This window comes from Prionailurus bengalensis, chromosome B3, assembly GCF_016509475.1.
Source record: "Prionailurus bengalensis isolate Pbe53 chromosome B3, Fcat_Pben_1.1_paternal_pri, whole genome shotgun sequence".
In the NCBI taxonomy this organism is placed as follows: Eukaryota; Metazoa; Chordata; class Mammalia; order Carnivora; family Felidae; genus Prionailurus; species Prionailurus bengalensis.
Genome location: NC_057355.1, coordinates 125,855,264 through 125,876,687, shown reverse-complemented (window position 1 = coordinate 125,876,687; position 21,424 = coordinate 125,855,264). Strand labels below are relative to the sequence as shown.

The 21,424-nt window shown below is 36.5% G+C and overlaps 1 protein-coding gene across 4 annotated transcripts in view; it reads left to right on the top strand.

The window, feature by feature from the left end:
* Positions 1-21,424, top strand: part of CEP128 (centrosomal protein 128) — a 394,462-nt gene that overhangs the window by 150,597 nt on the left and 222,441 nt on the right. For all 4 annotated transcript variants that reach the window (XM_043556773.1, XM_043556771.1, XM_043556772.1 and 1 more), the window contains exons 17-18: positions 8,159-8,335; positions 13,016-13,075. In XM_043556773.1, coding sequence (XP_043412708.1) covers positions 8,159-8,335; positions 13,016-13,075 — 237 coding nt within the window. The remainder of the gene's footprint in view (positions 1-8,158; positions 8,336-13,015; positions 13,076-21,424) is intronic.

The window sequence follows — 21,424 nt, the reverse complement described above, 5'->3', positions numbered from 1 at the left end:
CATTTGGTCTCTACTTTCCAAAATGGAACGTAGGTATGGAGAAGCCATTTTCAAACTCTGTTCCATTGGCAGTGACTTTTCCACTAACCATTTGCAATCAAGGAGGTCCACTTTAAATAAAGGTAATGAGTGAAGTCAGAGTTTGCATCTTTATCATTCCTGATTTGGACTTGATTGAGAGGCCTGCCATTCCATCCTTAATTCATTGAGTGGTTGATAACTACAGGGGCTTGAGAGGAAAGTAGTCTTGTTGGACACTATCCTTTAAAATCCTGTACTGTTAGTTTGATTTCATTTAATTTTGAAATTGTGAGTGATACCCATAGTGTAGGAATTAGGCTAAATAATGGTACACATGGTTGTGGTGTGGAAAGCCAAGGGGAAAAGTTCTATATTATATCTGTTTCAGTGCTTTGTTGGAAGTTAAGCAGGCCTAGCCTGCTTGCTTTGGTAGACCCTAAAAGGAAACATAAAATGAATGTCCAGGTTTGTTTTCATTGAGGTTTCTTTCTTTCTTTCTTTTTTTTTTAAATCACAATTTAAAATGACTCAATCTGTTTTGTCATTTAATGTTGAACAAGTAATATTCTGTTAATTTTAGGAACAAAAACAAACAGGAGGTACTCATTGCTTACATAAGTTATATTATTTAGAAATTTGTTTTTAAACTTTTCCCCCATATTCTTTCATAAGAATAAATGCATGCTTAAGCATCTTTTAAGAAACACAAAAAAGGAGAAGAAATCCTGATGGTTTTTAAAGACACTGTAAACTTATAAACATTTGTCTGGTGATGAATGATGCATTTTTTTCTTTTGAAAATTAAACAATGTTCGTTCCAAATGCATAATTTGAAACTCTAGTTGTTTGTTTCCTTGTCTATATTTTGTTTCAGAAATAGAAATGCATCAAAAGTGGCTGATTTTAAATAACTAACGTTATTTCTGTTTCCCAGCATTTGACTTAAGAGAAATACGTAATGATTGCAAAATGGTCCTAAAACTTAATGAATGCATAAAATACCCTTCAATGGTATTTTTGTTTCCAACTTTGAATATTAATTTCTAGGAATGTATCCAGTACATATCCTGACACCTTTCTGATTATGCTGCCAATGATCTTTGTATTGCTCAATATTCCCCTAGAAAAAGATACTTAAAAAGCCCGAGGCAAGAATAATTTCCTTACGTGGGGTTAGAAGTTTAAATCTGAATTTCCATTTTTTGGTTTCTGTTTTATAGATAACTTTCCTATGCCTGCTTAAGACTAGGCTATGGATTGGAAAGTCTTTCATACTCAAATGTTAATGTGCATCAAATCATATATCCAGTGTTCTAATTATGCCTTCCTTTTTTTCAGTTAGCTCTACTGTTTTACTAATGCTCTCAGTTCTTATTCTTAGTATGCTATTAATCCTAACTTCTTCCCTTCCTTTGAAGGAAATAGTGTAAAGCATCTGCTTACAGAGGAGAAGAGAGTATATCTAACCCACAAAATAGGAGCAATTTTACTTTAGGAAACCAATCTTCTAGTAGGAATTACAATGTTCTTTTGCTTTTTAAATACATGTAAAGAATCATCTCATTCTCTCACACATGGATCCGTATTTAATTTGTCAGCAGACCTTATTGATTCTACCCTTAAAACTTACTCTGCATCTGATCGCTTCACACCACAAGGCAGTGCTCTCACTTTTGTGACATCACCTTGCCTTGATGGTTACAATAACCTGTAATTGACAAGATGATTGCCTTCAATGAATTTACTAATTAATTTATTGCAAAAATAAACTTACAGAAACACAAGCAGTCACTTGAGTTCAGAGGTTCTGTTTTTTTTTTCATTATCATATAGTTGAGGTCTGTTCTGCCTAGCGCATAGAGAATACACACACACACACAAATGCTCACAGGATGAATGGAACGTAGGAGAATATATATGTTTCAGAAAGATTTATCGATTGACTGCTGTGTGACACACTACTAGGTACTGGGATGTTTAATAAAGAATAAGATCTCTACCCAACAGGAACTCACAGTCTGGTGGGGAGACAGACATAAAAGACACTCAAATAGTAAGAACTCTAGGGGAAGCTTGTGTAAAGTGCCTTGGGAGCATAGAGAAGGGGTAGACATTCCTATTATTCCTAAGAGCTCAGTTATCTGTTGTTATAATATGGGTGTGGGTGAGGAGAGAGGTTCCTCATGTTACTGCACTTCTATAGGAAGTAAAAAATTCAGTTTATGACCTTCCCTTGTCCTCTTTATTCCTGAGTAGTGTTGGGTTCACTGAGGACAAAAGATTTACATAGGTTAGATCCATGGAGACTTTTAAAAACTGATCTGAATTGTTGATTGTGGAAGTGTTGCTTTGTTTTATTTTTTTTTGTGTATTTTTTGATACCAATCTAAACATTTAATATATAGCCGTACTTTGAATTTAAGAAATGCACCATCATATAAAGATCTTGTATTTTTCAGAAATAAGTTTGTAGAAAGTAGTTATGGTGTGGCCAATACTTAATGTTTTCTTTATTTATTTTCTTGCTGTTTTGCAAGACAGTTTGAACTGCAGTGTGGTAGTTTTCCAGATTAAAGTCTTTTCAGATACCCTGTAATATCTATGGTAGATCCTTCTCTTTTAGTTATGCTGAAGTTTCTGCCTTGGTTGGCATTTCATTGTAACTTAACTTCCTTGCAGCTGAGTCAACTCTGTTGGCATAAGTAATATGAGCTTTCTTTAGAGAGTTAGATAAATGGCTTCCAGACAGATCCAATTTTTGTTCAGGATAGTTTCATAATTTGCCTTGTAATGCCAGTGTCCTGAATTTAAGGCTTAGGCATAACAGTTATCTTGAGTTACAGAAATATTCTTTCTCAAAACTTTTTAGGCAGGGGCGCCTGGGTGGCTCAGTCGGTTGGGCGTCTGACTTCGGCTCAGGTCATGATCTCGCGGTTCATGGGTTCGAGCCCTGCGTGGGGCTCTGTGCTGACACCTCAGAGCCTGGAGCCTGTTTCGGATTCTGTGTCTCCCTCTTTCTCTGGCCCTTCCTCTCTCTCTTTCTTTCTCTCAAAAGTAAATAAACATTAAAAAAAATTAAAAAAAAAACTTTTTAGGTGATATGTGCTGGTCTATAGTTTCAACATGCCATGCTTCCAATAACTTTGTATTACATTATGTTAGCTTAAATTCCAACCTTTAATATAATTTGATCTCTCTCTGCCTCTTATCCTATCTCTCCCCCACCTACTGCTGATGTGTTAAAGATGGCCTTGGGGCTGAAATATTGTCATTCTTGATTATTCAATTTAGTTTTCAGTGAAGGAATAGCTTTAACTTTGTAATTAATGACTTATTTAGTCATGGGAGTGTGTTTTATTTGCTAAAATCTTTATTTTAAGGTATATGAAGAACTGTTTTCATGTCATGTAACAACCGTATTGGAAATAACATGGCTTTTCTGGAACTCTTAAGACATTGAAGGAATCTCAAAATTTTTGCCAAGGATATAACATATTGGACATGCTCTAGTTTTACTATAGTTATATTTCCATTAAGATTGTGTCTACTTGTAATCTTTACAGCCTTTGGGAAAGTGAATGTTCTGAGTTGTGAAGAGCATGTGGTAACATAAATATATAATCAGAGAACATTTCGTATCCTTTGAATTTATAGCTCCATTGATCAAGCCAGTCAACATTGTGTGTGTGTGTGTGTGTGTGTTTGATGAGATCGTGAGCAGTATTTTTTTTAACTTACTTTAGACACAAATGTTAACGGTGTAATCCCTTCCTATCCTGAAATGGAAACCTCATAAAATATTTGCTATTTTGACAGTGGAACGGTACCTTGCTAGGGTGTAATTAGTGTACTTTTTGACTGAAATCTGCCAGGAGCAGATTTTACGTGCACAGGGTACATATCCAGTATAGATGGATAGCCCCTAAAAGTTTAGGCTATTATGGTGTTCTCTCCTCCTCCTCCTCCTCCTCCTCCTCCTCCTCCTCCTCCTTCTCCTCCTCCTCCTCCTCCTTCTCCTCCTCCTTCTCCTCCTCCTCCTTCTCCTCCTCCTCCTCCTCCTCCTCCTTCTCCTCCTTCTTCTTCTCCTCCTCCTCCTCCTCCTCCTTCTCCTCCTCCTCCTCCTCCTTCTTCTCCTCCTCCTCCTCCTTCTCCTCCTTCTCCTCCTCCTCCTTCTCTTCCTCCTTCTCCTCCTCCTCCTCCTCCTCCTCCTCCTCCTCCTCCTCCTTCTCCTCCTCCTCCTCCTCCTTCTCCTCCTCCTCCTCCTTCTCCTCCTCCTCCTTCTCCTCCTCCTCCTTCTCCTCCTCCTCCTCCTCCTTCTCCTCCTCCTCCTCCTTCTCCTCCTCCTCCTTCTCCTCCTCCTTCTCCTCCTCCTCCTTCTCCTCCTCCTCCTCCTCCTCCTCCTCCTCCTACTCCTCCTCCTCCTTCTCCTCCTCCTCCTCCTCCTTCTCCTCCTCCTCCCCCTCCTCCTCCTCCTCCCACAGAGAAGCTCCTTATGATCCCACAACCCAGACATTTGTGTCCATTCATGCTGAAACATTGACTTTGGACTATTTTCCATATTTCTAGAAGTCCAGTGCCCTATCCATTGTACCATAAAGCCACCTTTTTCTTCCATATTTCTAAATATTCTCTAAAATCTCTTGTGTTACTTTTAGTTCTGTAGATATATAATAGCTTTTGATTAATCTTATAGTAGAGTTATCGCTCCTTCTGAATTCATTAGAGAACCAGGGAATAGTCGTAATCGTGCCTAAATATTATCATCTCCCCTTATTAATTCATATACCTTCAAATCAGACAGGATGGTTGGATTAATGTCAACCAGCTTCCCACTTGTCCCACAGAATTAGCCAAGCTTGTTCGATTCGTAGAGCTATTTCTGAACCTGAAGCTGGGACAAAAAGCTAATTCACTGGGTGTTACGGTTGGTATTGAGATAGGTGTTCTCCAACCAGAAGAATGGGGCAAAACAAAAGGGATGACATTTCAGGGAGTTATTTTTTGGTTATATGAGGACAGGAGCCTTATCTGATTCACTCTGTCCCTAGTACTCAGGAGAACATCTCACCATAGTAGGCCTTCCATAAAAATTTGTTGAATGAGTGAATAAATCAAATTACAATTCCTTAAGTACAGAGTAGAAGAGCTTACTTAACTTTTAGATTTAAGGTCTTAGAGGGCATGTGGGTGGAGAACTAATATGGTGGAGTGCCTGAAATTGAGTTAAATAAAAGAACATGGATTTACCTGGAATGTAACTTAGTAAGGGTACAGGGTTCCTTTATTTAATTCTTAAGTACAGCACTTAGACTAATGGAAAGATGTGACAGTTTTGTCAAGTATCCTATTCTTGGAATCTAGGGCTGGTCACATAGGGCTTCGATGACCATTTGTCAGAAATGTCAGAGAAGGGATTCCTGAAAGAATAATAGGTAATTTGACTTACTGATCTAAAAGGTCCATGTGAGTTCATCGTTTTGTGAGTTTTACTTCAAAGGGAGGTTGGACGTAGCATGTGGACTATCTCAACAAAAATAATGAAGTGGATGATGAAGTTTTCAGTCTTTGCTACAGAGATTGAATTTATGGAGCCTTTTCTGACAATGTTAACATTTTCAGGAATATCAAAATACAGAAATAGTTTTGTCTTCTTATTGATGAGTCAAGTGATAGGGAGCACAGAAAAGTGATAGTGGATAGAGGAAAGCCAGATCTGAGGGAAATGAGAAAAGAAGGAAGAGTTGGAATATCATTGTTAATTGCTTGGGTTTAGAATATCAACAGGTGTCTTCCAGGTGCCTCAGTAACCCCTGATAGAGTATTTTCTTTATTAATGTCACACCAGTGAGAATATAGCAGCAGTCTGGAGGTTTATGAATGCATAAAAAGAACTTCCTAGCACACCTCAGTAGCCTCTGAGTACATGTAGGTCTGCATGATGAAATGATCTTTCCGGTGTTGAATCTGAGTCTTCAAAAAATATTAAATCATTTCTTCAGCAAAGTTGGAGAGTTTAAAAGATGATTGTAAACATGTTTTGTTGTCTCCCCAAATTAGCAGTTTATTGAGGGAGGCTTGCACACAAACAATTATATTACAGCTTGATACATTTTTAAAAAACTGTGACATGTGTAATATGCTCTGGGAACATTCTGCATTGGGCAATCAGTAAAGAAAGGAGACTAGATCTTGGAGGATAAGCTTAGAAGGATAGGACGTGTAGGTGGTCGGTACGTAGCAACAGTACAGAGGCAAATACCTTCACACAGGGACTTGGCAGTAAGGTTGCTTTGTAGTAAGTAAGCTTGAAAGTCATCACGTATTGTTCAGAGCCTGGGTGTTAATTTTTCAGAAAGCCTCTTAGATGAAAGCAAGACTGTGAAGATATCAGTGTATCTAAAGAGATGCAGTATCAATCAGGCGGGAGAGAAACTGAATGGTAGGAGGGCAGAAACAATGTGAACAAAGGAGAAAGTTAGGGAGATGTACTTCAGCAGTCTGCATCCAAACACCACCCAGGAGAATGGAACACTCGTTTTTGTGGTTTGTACATCTCTGATGTGTAGATGGACACGCCAGGCTGCCATTAACGTGATACCATTTGTGAATTGTTTCATAAAACAAACTCCCCTCGCTACAATTTCCTATTAATTAAGCAACATTCTGATTATAATTTGCCTTCCCATCCAGATTGGTCTGCAGGGAGAACATATACTGGTTATGCTGACATGAACATTCTGATCTGTATGGCAGTTATGGTTCTTATTGTAAGCTGATGTAGTTAATTGAGTGGCATTCTAGTTTGTACATTAGTCTCTCGTGAGCTTAATGTTCCTCTATTGCTGAAAGATGGCTCCACTCAGAGTACCAAAAAGAAAAGAAAATCCAGTCCTTAAGTTTACAAAGCTGAGCTACAGACCAGGAGAATGTAGTCATCAGGATAAATGCCGCCTCTGAGCTACTGGCCCCATTTTCAAATAGCACAGCTTCAGGCAGAGTCGTACACATCAGATGGGGGTGGGGAGACGTACACAGGCATGTCGGAGAAGCTGCAAGTAGTTGCAGTCAGAGAGAGTGGGAAGGAGGGAGGCGATGCTGGACAGAAGGGCAGAAGACAGGTTGTGCGAGGACTCTCTTCTTGTGGGCAGAAGGTTTCATTTATTTTGCAAAAGTAATTTGGATTGAAAGGAAATGTTGGGTGATTCTGCTAAAATGCTATCTTTTCATCTTGTGATGAATTTTCATTGAGCACATCTCTTTGTTCTTTTAACTTCAAGTTGGATTTTTTGGCCACATCATCTCCTTGCTTATGTCGTATTTGCTAGGGTAGGTAAAGATGATGAGGTCACTGTGTAATGAGTGAAAGCAAAGCTGGCCAGCCACCATGACTTTTTGGGCCACTGTTTACACTACATTCTAGTGATTTTGTGACCTTCCTTCAGGTGTGTGCAACACCACTTGAATTTTTCTAGTAATGAAATTGTGAAGCCGTAATGATTGGGACTTGCTTTGCCTAGAGGGGGCCCCCAAGTCTTTGTAATCTCCTAAATGATGCTTAGAAATCTCTTCTCATTAAATATTTTTGCTTACTTTTGAGAAGTACCTCTGTCTTGCTTTGATCAAATTTACATGACTCAAAGCATTTATGAAGTATGACTGTATTTGAAAACTTAGCCTTTTTAAAATCTATGTTTTGATGAGATAAGGTAGTAACATTTTTTTTCTGAAATGAAGATGCTAACAATCTTATTTTATATTTTACTTTTCTAGCGTTTTGCTAATATTTACTGAAAGCTCCAAGTCCGTTTGTGGTGTCAGCTGTTACTTTCCAATCTGTTAATGGCATTATGTTACTAAAATGTGAAGGATTTCTTTAAACTTCTTTTTCTTTTGGTTACAGAATTACTTTAATTTTCTTTGCCAAGTATCCACTCACCCAGTTTCCTCAATGCCCTTCTTCTGAATTCTCTGTAACTTGACCTCAGCTGATGAGTAGGCAAAATGTTTTTAGTAAAGAGACTGACAGAGTCAGATGTGGTTCCGGTTCCTTACACACTCCTTTGAGTTGGCTACACAGGTATTGCAAGCGTTTCTTGCCATTACTTAATTCTGTTTTTATTTCTTATCCATGTTTTAGGAAAAGCATATAAGCAATGAAGAAGAGTACTTAAGGAGGATGGAAGAGGCCAGATTGCAGCTCAAGGATCAACTTCTTTGCCTGGAGACTGAACAGGAATCCATTCTTGGTGTCATAGGAAAAGAAATTGATGCAGCTTGTAAAACCTTCTCCAGGGACTCGATGGAGAAATTGAAAGTAATTATGAGTTCTCATTGTGCCTTTCAGTTAGTTTCCTAATATATAATTATAATAAGATTTTAATGCATGGTTACATGGTAGTCACATTTTTATCCTGGAAAGTTTTATGAAACAAAATAACATCTTGCATTTTTTAAAATGAGATACCGTATCTATTGCACATTTGTGGGAGAGAACGTGTATCATTATTTCATTGAATTGCCTCTATCTCACTCTGGAAAAGAAAATGTCTTATGAGAGAGGCAGCAGTTCTGACTAAAAAAATATCCTTGGAGTCAAGAGGCCTGGGTTGTCATTATCAGGCCATTTTTGTTGTTGCTAGTGTATTAATGGCTAATATTTATTGAGGACTAGTTACATTACAGGTACTTCGGTAGCTACATATGTGCATTCTCTCCCTTAACCCCTAAAGCCACCCTTTCCTTTAGGTACTCTGATTAAATCAATTTTAGGCCTGAGAAAGCAAGGCTTGGAGAGGTTAAGTAACTTGCCCCTCGCCATATATCCAGTTAAATGCTAGAGCCAGGACTTTAAACCTTGGGAGTCTAACTCTGGAGCTTAAACAAGTAACCATGATGCTATTTGCATTCCTTTTTTAAACAAATTACACTTAAGTTAGTTTTTCTGTCTTTAAAATGGAATATTGCTATTCAGTTTATAGTGCTAGGGAAATGATGAATAAAAACAGAATTAATCATGTATGTTCTTAATTCCTTGAAGATAAGCACCTCTTTGTACACTGCTGTATTGTATTGTGTTCCTTTTTTTGTTTTTTTTTTAAACGTTTGTTTGTTTTTGAGAGATAGAGAAAGACAGAGTACAAGCAGGGGAGGGGGAGAGAGAGAGGGAGACACAGCATCTGAAGCAGGCTCCAGGCTCTGAGCTGACAGCACAGAGCCTGACGGGGGGCTCGAACCGATGAACTGTAAGATCATGACCTGAGCCAAAGATGGATAGTGAGCCACCCAGGTGCCCTGTGTTGTGTTCCTTTGATGCAGTAGGACCATAACACGTATCATGTAACCATCGTTTTCCCTGTATTTATGTCATGTGGTGATATGGTGGGACTCAAATTACAGTGTTATGCCTAATATTTAAAAACTTTTTCAGATGATTCTTCTTTTTTATTTTGTCATGTCTTTCCTCATATAAAATGATCTTCCCTTTTTGTATTGCTTTCTCCTCCTTTTTCCTGTTCTTATCCCTCTTTCTTTCTTTCTTTCTTTCTTTCTTTCTTTCTTTCTTTCTTTCTTTCTTTCTTTCTTTCTTTCTTTCTTTCTTTCTTTTTTTTTCCCTTAAGTGGTGTTCTAAAGAAAAGAAAACTATAATTCTACTCTTACAGTGGAAGGTATCTTAGGATTCAACTTCAACAGAAATTTTTCAATGGATAGATTTTGGTAGAGTTGATGGAATTTCTACAGTATGTATTTCTAGTTACATTGAACAAAAAGCTCAGATGTCAGTTTGAGAGGACTATGAGCCAAATATGAGAAGTAATTGGCTATAGAGGAAAAACTCTTTGAGTTTTGTTACAGGGCCTGTTATAATGCTGGTGTATTCTTTTTCCTATCTAATGCTGCTTTTTTTATTTAAGACTTGTTACATTTAAATATATTTAAAAGATGTATGGCCTTAAGATTCTAATTTTATCTAAAAGGAGCACATATTAATAGTGAAATATTGAGATGCCTGGTTGGCTAGGTCTGTTGAGTGTCTGACTTCAGCTCAGGTCATAGTCTTGGGGTTCGTGAGTTCAAGCCCCACATCGGGCTGTCTGCTGTCAGCACGGAACCCACTTTGGATCCTTTGTCCCCCTCTCTGTCCCTCTCCCGCTCACTCTCTCTCAAAAATAAATAAATGTTTATTAAAAAGTTAAAAAAGAGTGAAATATTTATTCTGTATTTAAGTATTTGTGTCAAGACAGCTTATTTTCAATCAAAGATGTAGAAATGGAATCATTTGGATCATGCTATAAGATATATGAACCTTGTTATGGGCAATTACAGCCTAAAACATAGTGAGAAGATAGCAGATTGCTTAAATATTTTCTTATTTATTTTTGAGGCACAAATGATCCTTCTAACATATTCCAAAAAGCACCCTGTTCTTTAATAGGAAAGCAGTGACTGTGGTAATGGATCTTTACACTTTGTCCCTAGAGAAAGACTAATTCAATCCAAGTGATGGGTAGAAAGTAAATCTAAAAGAATGGAAATTATATTAAGTTTTATTTATTTTGTTTTTTTTTTTTTTAAGAGCACAGTTTTTTTCATTGTGGGTCTCTTTCCATTAATAATTTCTGTTGTTACCGTCCTATAAACTTGGGGGGAAAATGAATACCCAAGAATATAACATTTGTTCTCCTCAAATAAACTACCCAAGGTGTTGTTAAAATAAAATTCTTTGCCTTACAGTTCAGAGATCTAAGGGAGAGTGGTGGTCCTTATAAAATGTTTTAAAAAAATGGAATAATTCCAATTATTCTTTGTCATTTGTTTTTGAAATATTGTGGATGAAATTTTTAAGCCATTTTATGTAGTGACAGCTATGATATGAATTGGATAATAGATATGTAACAAATGAGCCTGAGAAAAGTACTTGGGAGTGTTGGTATTATTTCTAATTACCTTTTTTCTAGCCACCCTATTTATTACTTATCCCACTTTAGTAAATGCATATAATATTAGAAAACTTAAGGATGGACACTTAATAAGCCACCACTGTTATAAAACAATTAGGAAATTGTTTGAATTTGAGTTAGGCATTGCCTGAATTAAAGTCACATCATTTTCACAAACCAATCGTCGATGATTGAAGAGCTTTTCTTATAACACTTATTCTGAGTATGCACTCTTTGGAGAGCATAAAGAGGATAGGCTTTGGATCAAGACAGATGTAGGTTCAAATTACATCTCTCTAAATTGCTAATGTGTGACCTTGGACAACTTAGGTAATTTCTCTTTAAGAATTCATGTCCCATTTATAAGTTAGCTTATTTTGAGGATAAAGTAAAATAAGATATATGAGGTGCATATTATGGAGTGGAATATTTTGCACTTAGTAAATACTCAAATAATGCTAGCTGTCATTATTATGTAGTGCCCTTTTTGTCATATATTCATATATATTTGTCTATTTATGTATATATTCTTTTTTTTTATTCATCTGTTTATGACAAATTGTTGTAGTGTTCTTGTTACCATCGCACTGGAAGTCTATTTTCTGATGATGACATCTTTATATGCAGTTAGTAGTAATAATGATGTTCTCTGTGCCAGATACTGTGCCAGTCCTCATTTTATTTAATTTGTACCTTGACCTTATGAGGCAGTTTGCCTACTTTATAGATGATAACCTGCAGCTTAGAGAAATTAAGTCACATCACTTGTAAGTGGACAGGCTGTTTCTTAAACACTATATATAAATTTGTAAAAAATCACAAAATGAGAATATTATTTGTACTCCTGTCAAATTATTTTAAACTTTAATTTTTAGCACTAGATCTTAGGTCACTGAAGATTTAATTGAAACTGTGACACAGATAAATGGAAAATAATAATGAAAACATCATAATCAGTGAGAAATGGATGCTTGCAAATAGCAGAGTTCAAAGAGGAAGAAAACACCACAAGCTAGAATAGGCAGAATTTGACTGAAGGAAAGGCGGTCTGTGAGTTGGGTGAGATTTGGATGGTAAGGAAAGTGGAGGAGAGAAAAGTGGGAGCTAAGAATACAACATGTTTGTTTATGGCATATGGTCAGCATCATTATACATTCTTCATGTGTCTAAATGAATCACCTAATGATATTCCTTAGGGGAGTGATGTGCACACACATCAGGAAGTATGGAAGTATTTGAGAATAGGAATAGACATCTTGCAGAGGGATAGGATATTTTTACACAACATTTCTAGGAAGGAGTCCTGTAAAAATATCATAGGTAGCACCTGTTTCAAGGCAAGTAGGAACTGAAAAAAAAATTTGTGTTTAGAATCATAAAGTCATTGACAGCCTTTGAACATCATTTTATTAGTAATAAGGCAGAACCAGATGGCAATGGATTTTATAAATGAGTTGGTGTGAAGGAAATCAAGGCAGCTGGTATATAGAACCTATTTATTGTAGGATTTTGTTACCATCATGAAATGTAAAGCAACATTTGCACAAAATCATGTTGATTAGTTGCTGTCAATTCTACCCAACCATTAATGAGACAAAATGGCCCTCACAGTATAAAATTAAAGAAGGATAAAAGAGACAAAGAATTAAGTTTCCATGTAATTACATCTAACCAACTGTGAAATATATTATGTGGAACAAGACTGAGGAAAAGAAACAAACAAAAAAATGAAAAACTGGTTTGATTGAAGCTGCCTGACAGAAGTCCATGGAATCAGCCTCTAACGATTCTAGCAATGATAACACTTGAGAGTTGATATGTGCCTCTATATTTGAGCCAAATATTTACTCTCAATGAGTACATACGTATATACACGTGTACATAAATGGACATAATAAGTGGTGGTTTGGAATTAGTTGAGTACTTGATAATGAACTTCTTTTTAAGCCTTTAAACTTAGGGATTAAACTTTTATGTGTTATGGTGAAGAATTTCATTTATGTAAGGTTATTTCAGAGAAAATTCTACTTCTAATAGACTATTTCCTTTTTCTGTAGGTTTTTTCATCTGGTCCTGATATTAATTATGACCCACATCGCTGGTTAGCAGAAAGCAAGGTAATTTGTTTTTAAGTCCTAAAGTTATCATAGTATTTATGACCTTCAAGGTGTCCTGTTTGGGCTAACCATACCATTTTGTTATTGAACAGAGCATATGCAGCTGTAATACTTCATTGCTGGGGAAGACATCATTGTCATGAATTTAAGAAACTTCCATGTTTCTTTAGTTTAACATTTACAAATTAGCTTAACTGTATAGGTACGGAAGGAGAAAATAAAGGAAGGTAAAACCGTTGAAGTAGTAAAACTAGATTGTCAAAGAAGCAAATTCTTCTGCCTTTTCCTTGGGATAGGCAGTGTCTCTGGAAGTGTACGAAAGTCAGGGCTGCTATAACCAACCTTTCTTGCTTCATGGTTCTTTTGCATGATGATTTAAATTTAAAGGGTAGGTAAGCAAATCTAAATAAAATTGAACAATTTGCTAATTTTAGCAAAAAGCTTCTTCTGCACTATGGGATAATTACCTGCTATCTTCATCTATCAGATCAACTTGGAAATTCCTTGATTAAAATATATAGAAATTCGTGGCCACGTAAGATGTAGATGTCTTGTTCCAAGTGTCAATGCTCAAGGACTTGCATTCCTTCCCAGGCTAGTTTCTTTCAGCTTTAAGGCGCCTGGGTGGCTCCGTTGGTTAATCGACCGACTTAGGCTCAGGTCATGATCTCATGGTTCAAGTCCTGCATTGGGCTCCATCTTGGCAGTGTGGAGCCTGCTTGGGATTCTCTCTCTCCCCGCCCTCCCTCTCTGCCCCTCCACTGCTCACGCTTTCTCTCTCTCTCTCTCAAAATAAATAAACTTGGGGGAAAAAATAAAGAAAACCAGCTGTACTTTAAGCCTGAACAATTGTGGTCCAATTTAGGATTTTATTATTTGAAAGAACTTTTAAGTTTGTGCAGTATCCTTATTTAAATATATGAGAAAAGGGAGGTTTTAGAAAATGTACATGACTTTTCCGGTGCCATATAAAAAATGGGAACGTGGACCACATGCCATGTCAGACTCACAATTAATGTTCTCACCATTATGTGTGATGCTGTCTAAAGTCTTCAGTTAGCCAAGATTTATCAATTATGTGCTCTTTTGTGTATAGGCATGAGGGTTATCAGTGTCAGCAAGCCATGGAAATTAATAAAGAAAATGGAAATGTAAACAATTTAAAAAATCCTTAAGGTATGTTATATTTTTATAGAAATACATAAACATTAACAAATGCAAAAAGAGGAAGAACTGACTGTGATATCAGCACTAGAAGGATAGGGGGGTATGATGCCACCAGCATGTTACAGGCGGTTTCTGCATAAATGCAGTATTTAACTTGATCATACAAAAAATATATAGAAGTTCTCTAGTTGGCTAATTATAGGTAAAATAATGGTAAGAAGTTGAGAATACCTGAATAAACACAGATAATGCCTTGAACTTGGTGGCAAGGTATGGGTGGGAGCTGACAGAAAGACATGATTCACCTTTGAAGACCAGCTGTGCTTTAAGGAAACCTTTTTTTTTTTTTTTAAGCATTCTTTTTTTTTTTTTTAATTTTTTTTTTTTCAACGTTTATTTATTTTGGGGACAGAGAGAGACAGAGCATGAACGGGGGAGGGGCAGAGAGAGAGGGAGACACAGAATTGGAAACAGGCTCCAGGCTCTGAGCCATCAGCCCAGAGCCTGACGCGGGGCTCGAACTCACGGACCGTGAGATCGTGACCTGGCTGAAGTCAGACGCTTAACCAACTGCGCCACCCAGGCGCCCCTAAGCATTCTTAATAAGAAATGAATAGCGTTATGATTGACCATTGAAATTTACCCAACCCGGTAAAATTTTCCTCCTTTTTTAAGTACAGTGATGCTGTTCATCCCTAACCGTTTTTGATAGAACCAAATGCAAACTTGTATTTATGCCACCTTCGTAGTAAATTCAGAATATACATGTTTTGCTGGCTCAGAAATTTTGGGCTAGAAACTTCTGTTGTGCATTAATAAAGCATTTCTCATTTCTCTTGTTTCTTTTTCCCGATTCCTCAATTCTGACAACAAGAGCAATGTACTTGGAATTTTCTTTCAAGTTAAAATCTTTATCATTTCTGAACAGAAAGCTTTCACTGCTGTTGTTCAGTTAAATTATGAGAGCCAGAGATGACTCTTAATCATAGCTCTTTAATTTGGGAACTAGTGAGCAGTTTTCCCTTATCATTTAATGGGATTGAACTTCTGATCAGACGAGTTTTAATACTGCATGAGACAACCCTTCCTGTAGAGCGTAAAAGGGTCATGATAAGCAATACCACGCTGACCAACTGACTAAGGAGGAATTGAATCTATTTACCAGAAAGATGGCTTAGGTTATTGATGGGCTACAATACTGTAATTCCCATGAACTATGACTGGACAGCTCTATAAGTATTGAAGATAAGATCTGAAATCAGAGGACAAAAACTATATGGAAAGTAGAATTGCTATTCAGCTAGTCCATGCTGACATCTTGCAGTGTTAGAAGGACCTCTGAGGGCATTTGGTAATTGTTTTCATAAATCTGCCAAATGAATTTCTTCTGTTAGTGTTAATCCTGGAAGAACTAGGGGACTGGGTGAGGATAGGGTCACTGTTGCTTTGTCGACATTGGTTACATAATATAAATATGAAGTTCAACTCAGAGTTGGACCAGGCTTATATGTAAAATAACCAAAGAATGGCAAGAACCATATAATACAGGGAGGAAAAGGATTGAGAATTAGGAAATACCATTGAGGAACACCAGGCAATCCGTTCCAGTAGATCAGCGATTTGTTTTTGTCATAAATCCCAATAAGGCATTTAGAGGCCAAATTTTATTCAGTTTAACAAGAATTTACTGACTAGCTACTGTGTGCCAGATGCTAGATTACATGCTGTGGGCATAATAATGAATTTGGCATGATCCTTTCTCTTGAGGAACAGTTTATTTTCCTAGAAAAGCTGACACATTGATAATTTCAATATTATGTCTAAGAGCAGTGATACAGGTGTGCAGAGGCCACCATGGAGTCTGATCCCTCAAGTGAATTTTGAAGCTGGGCAGATAAAGAGGAAAGACCAAGCATGCACAGTAAACAATTGTAGGCATGGTATAGAAGAGAAACAGCATGATAAATGGAAAGAAACCCCAAGCGATTTGTCAATACAAGATGAATATATGAGGCAGAGAATGGCAGGGATGAGGCTTTAGAAAGAGGTAGAGCATAGGTAACTAAGAAGAACATTGTATGCTATTTTAGAAGTTTGACTTCAGTTCTGCATTTAGGGAGAACCACAAAGGAGATTTGAACAGGATACTGATAACTTTGTACTCCTATTTTAGAAGCATTACTCAGATAGTGATGTAAAAGGTGGAGTAGAAGTGGGAAGACTAAAGGCAGGAAGACCAGTTAAGAGGTCTTTGGGTGAGACCAAAGTCTCTGGGGTGAAAGTCCAAACCAAGGAAATTGTAGAGATTCAGAGGAAGGGACAGATTGAAGTAATGCTTTGGTGACAATATGCAGATGATGTTTAATGTTATGTCAGATGGAGTGGTAGAGAAGGAGATATCTATGGTTTTCAAGACTAAGTAGGAGATCCCACTCAAAGTTCAGTATGTGAATAGATCAACATGCAGAGTCCTAGATAGGCAAGCCAGCAGAAGTACTGAAGGAGTTTCTAGCACTGGGATTGATGTCTAGAAAGTCCCATTTGGACAGGAAGCCCCCCCCCCCCACATATATATATTCCTTCTTGGATATATATATATATATATATATATATATATATATATATATTAAATATATATATATTTAAAGAGTAATTAGGAATGTGACATTTTTTTCTACTCAGATTACTTCCTCAGCTTAAATATCACTGAAGAATAAATAGCAGATTAGATTTCAGTAAATCTACTCAAATATTTTATTTTCTCAATATTTTCTCAAATATTTTATTTGACCAGAACTGTAAACTTTTAAGGTTATGTAGATAAGAAATAGACTTCCAAAGTATTGGGGGATTTTCCTTTTTTACTCTGTTTGATATCATTCCAAAGAGTCCCACTTTTAATGGTATATGTGTTCCGGTATTGCTTTTCCTGCCATTTTTGGAATATTATAACTGAAGCAGCTTCAGAGATCATGTAGTCTAACTTCCTTGTTTTATAGATGAGAAGGAGGCCCTGGGAATTGTTTACCTCATGACATAAAGCTAGTTACTGAGAAGGATTTAGAACCTGGGTCTCTGAATTCTGTGCCAGTCTTTCTTGATTGGTAGTATAATCTACCTTTGAATATAAACCTTGCTTTTATGCATATTGTCTTTTTAGTGATACGGATTTTTTTAAAACACCCATTGTATGAGAAGTATCAGACCCAGTATATTTAATTCTTGTTGAAGGATGTGAATAATCATCTAGCATTTTATCCTTCCAGTGTAGACATCAAAATGAGATACAAATACTCAGGTATCTTGATTCATTAAAGATGCTTTAGATTGTGTGTATGGAACACATTCAGTTTAATTGAAGAAAAGCATTTTGTATTTTTACATATGAACTCTTACTATTGAGTTATTTTTTTTCTTCATGATTTTATTCATAACTATGTAGGAAACCAGAGAGAATATTACTAAAAGAGGTTTTGAGGTTGATTTGGGTTTGAATTTTGCACTTCAGTTTAATTTTTGTTTTGGTTTCCTGGCACATTCTCAGAAATTACCATCGTCTTCCTTTACCTTTGGTTTTTCTATTAACATTTCCTCTCAAAATTGTTTTTTGAGTTGTGGCAAAGGAAGTATGGTAGTTAAAAGCAGCAAAATTATGGGCCCTGGTATTATTGCTAACTCTATCAGCTATAATCTTTTTATTCGAATTTTCTATTTCCCTTGGTTTTGGCTTTGAGTCATTCCTTAATGACTTTAGTATATTATTACTCTAAATCTCACTAGAGGATTCTTACAGATTAAAAAGATCATTTTGATTGTTTTACTAGATACTTATTCCCACCTAATTGCAAGCTGTCAACTATGAAGGTAAAAGACTGCCTTATTTAGAAATTCCTTCTCTATTATAGTTTATTTAGCAATACTTGCTGATATAGTTAAATAAATGAGCCTATTATGTAATCTTTAAGATGCTCTTGTGAGTGGTTAATAGAATGGTGTTTGCACTGTGATTAATAGCCTTGTCAGGTAATTATTATTTGGAATTGGTAAAGTTATTCCTATGCTGTGTTCCAAGCTGTTTCTCCAAGGCGTTTAATGAAAGACGTTGGGTGTTTCTCGAGCAAACACTGATTCTCATAATTGACTATTTGTTGATTAAATTTCCATAAGTTGATATTTTGTTTTGTAGGATTAATAATATATTCTGCATACATATTCAATTCATAACAAGCATCTAACTATAACCTATTTTTAAATTTTGTATGTTGATGGAATAAAGGCTTTGTTGGAATAAACTGAAGCCATAGGTCAGTCTGTTTAGGCCACTATAATAAAATACCACAGACTGGTGGCTCAAACAACAGATAATTTATTTTCTTACAGTTCTAGAGCCTAGAAGTCCAAGGTCAAGGTGTCAGGGTTAGTTTCTGGTGAGGCCTCTTCTTGGCTTGTAAATGGCCACCTCTCATGTAGGGGGACGGGCATTATGGGGGGATGGGATGGGAGTATTATTGGAAGAATTGGGGGTTGGAAGACAGAGTGTCTTTTCCTCCTCTTATAGGGATGCCAGTCCTATAGGATGAGGGGCCCTACTGTGGTAACCTCATTTAGCCTTTATTACTTCCCTAAAGGCCTTATTTCTAAACAGAGTCACCTGAAGGTTAGGACTTCATATAAACTTGAGGGGGTTACAATTAGTCCATAACACATATCAAACCTGATTAATGCTTTGGTTCAGAAATTGTGGGTTTTTTGTTTTGTTTTGTTTTTTTACCAAAATCAGTATGATTATTGTTATGACAACATCTTTTTGTTTCTCCATTATCAACCCTTAGCAATGGTACTGAGCACAGGCCAAAGATTAGGATGGAGTAAGTAGGAAATCTTTGAGAACAGGGAAATGAGTCGTTATGTTTTAAATTTGCATTTAAATCACTGGGCAAGAACAGATTAAACAGGGTGATTCAAACTGGTGATCCCAAAAGGCTCACTTTGTTTGGACCACATTGGTTTTAAAACAGAGAATTGGTAGCGAACATTTAAAAAAACTTTACAATTGCGTACTTACAGCATGGAATTTGTTTTTCTTTTGAGGTATCAGAAGATCTGATAACATTAGTGTTTCATTCTTATGTGATAGGAAACTGTTGGATCTGAGAAGAACCATGGACATAATCCTATTAGAAGGACCATCCTTCCAGCCCTTCTTCCTGGTTGTATTTTTATAATCCAAATCAATAGTGCTCAGGTCCTAAGTGTGTTACTTATGAATGTTCATTAAACTTTCTTACTATAATAATACAAAAATTTTTTTTTGATCTTTTTTTGTTTGTTTTCAAGATATTTTATTTTTCTGTTTTATTAAACACAAGGTGCTTCCTCTTTACAAGAACTTAACGGCATCTAATTTTTCACTTAATTGCATGTGTCCTGTCCTCACTATGTGCAAAACAGTGTTACTAGTTTTAGTGTGTGTTTGAGCATACAAACATGAACACACATCCACTCCCGGGGTACTTTAAATTGAAGAATATTTTTAAATTCTTGAAAAAAGTCTTAAGGATTTAGTATATCAAATTCATTAACATTCAAGGATAAATATGTGCACGTGTTTAAGGTGCCAAATAAGTAGCAAAAAGACTTGGTTGAAAATATATCTCTTCCAGAAATTATACATCTAACTTTCCCCTTTTCCCTTGCATAATACGATAATTATTTGGGCTTTTCCATTTATTTATTTTTCTTGAGTAACTGCTAAAGTTTGATGAGGTGAACAAAAGGTATAATCAAAGGTGAACAAAAGGTTCAGATTGTAGTTTCTTTTTTTTTTAAGTTTATTTATTTATTTTGAGAGACAGCATGCATGCATGAGTGGGGAAGGGACAGAGAGAAGGAGAGAGAATCTCAAGCAGGCCCTGTGCTCAGAGCACACACCCACATGGGGCTAGAATTCACAAACCATGAGATCATGACCTGAGCCAAAATCAAGAGTTGGCCACTTACCCGACTGAGCCACCTGGGTGCCCCTATTCAGGTTGTAGTTTTGACATAGAAGCAGGCAGCAATAGTGTAGACTTTCTCTTATTTTGCCTGGTTAATATCAATTAATAAATGACTTAGGTAGTGATGTTTTAGAATAATTTTCCAACTGACTTATATCTAAAACTACTGATTAAATTGTCTAGAATAATATTTTATTACATAGTGCATTGAACATATTTTCATTTTCAAGACTTTAGCAATATAGAAGTATGGAGAATAAATTTGGAATATATGTTCTCCTTTCCCTCTTGACACCTCTCTCCTGAGTGGGCATAATCCTCATCAACAATTTGGCATTCATATTTTCAGTCCTGTATTGGTTTGGTGGGTTGAACTCCAGTTGTTTTTGATAAAGATGTATATTTTAATTGCTAAATATAGTGGCCCTTTCCTTTGGCAGTCTTTGACACTAAGCATATCCATCCTGTTGTAGTATTTTCATTTTCTTCCTTTGCAAAACTCGGATTTTCTTCCTGCCTTTCCAACTACTTCTCAGCTTTATTTTTCGTTTCTCTTCCATTCATCTCTTCTAAATTCTTCTCTCTTGTCTCCATAGACACTCCATGGGCTGTTTTGCCTTGATGCTGTTGATTCTTTACTTTGTATCTCTCATCCATATCTCTCGAGCTTTAGATCTATATATCCAACCAGTCATTTACACTTCTCTGTGTTAGTCCTAACAAGTTCAGCTTATTCCAATCTGTTGTTAACTTTTTAACTCCTAAATCTTTGCTTCTCGTTTTCCTCTTTCACATTTCTTCAGCTAGAAACACCAGTACTGATTCCTTTCTCTCTTTTCCCCCTTAAGTCTCAAGTACACACACTTGGGTCCATTCCATGTCATTTTTGCTTGTTTTGAATATTGGTAACATTCTCCTGAGTTCCAGCCTCCAACATGTGCTCCACTCTCTCCATAGAGTGTGCTTTTGAAAGAAAAGTCCAATTCACTTCCTTCTCTCTCTCATATTGTGGTTCGGTGGGGATGGTGGTATATGACTCATCCTGACCTTTGACCCTATATTCTGCCTCCATGCTTTATTTAGAAAAAAGTTGTAGTAGAAAATGTAACTTTTATTTGGTAGAGAGTTGACTATGTTTCCTGGTTTCCTGTCCTATGGAAGCTTTTTATCTTTTTGTATTTGC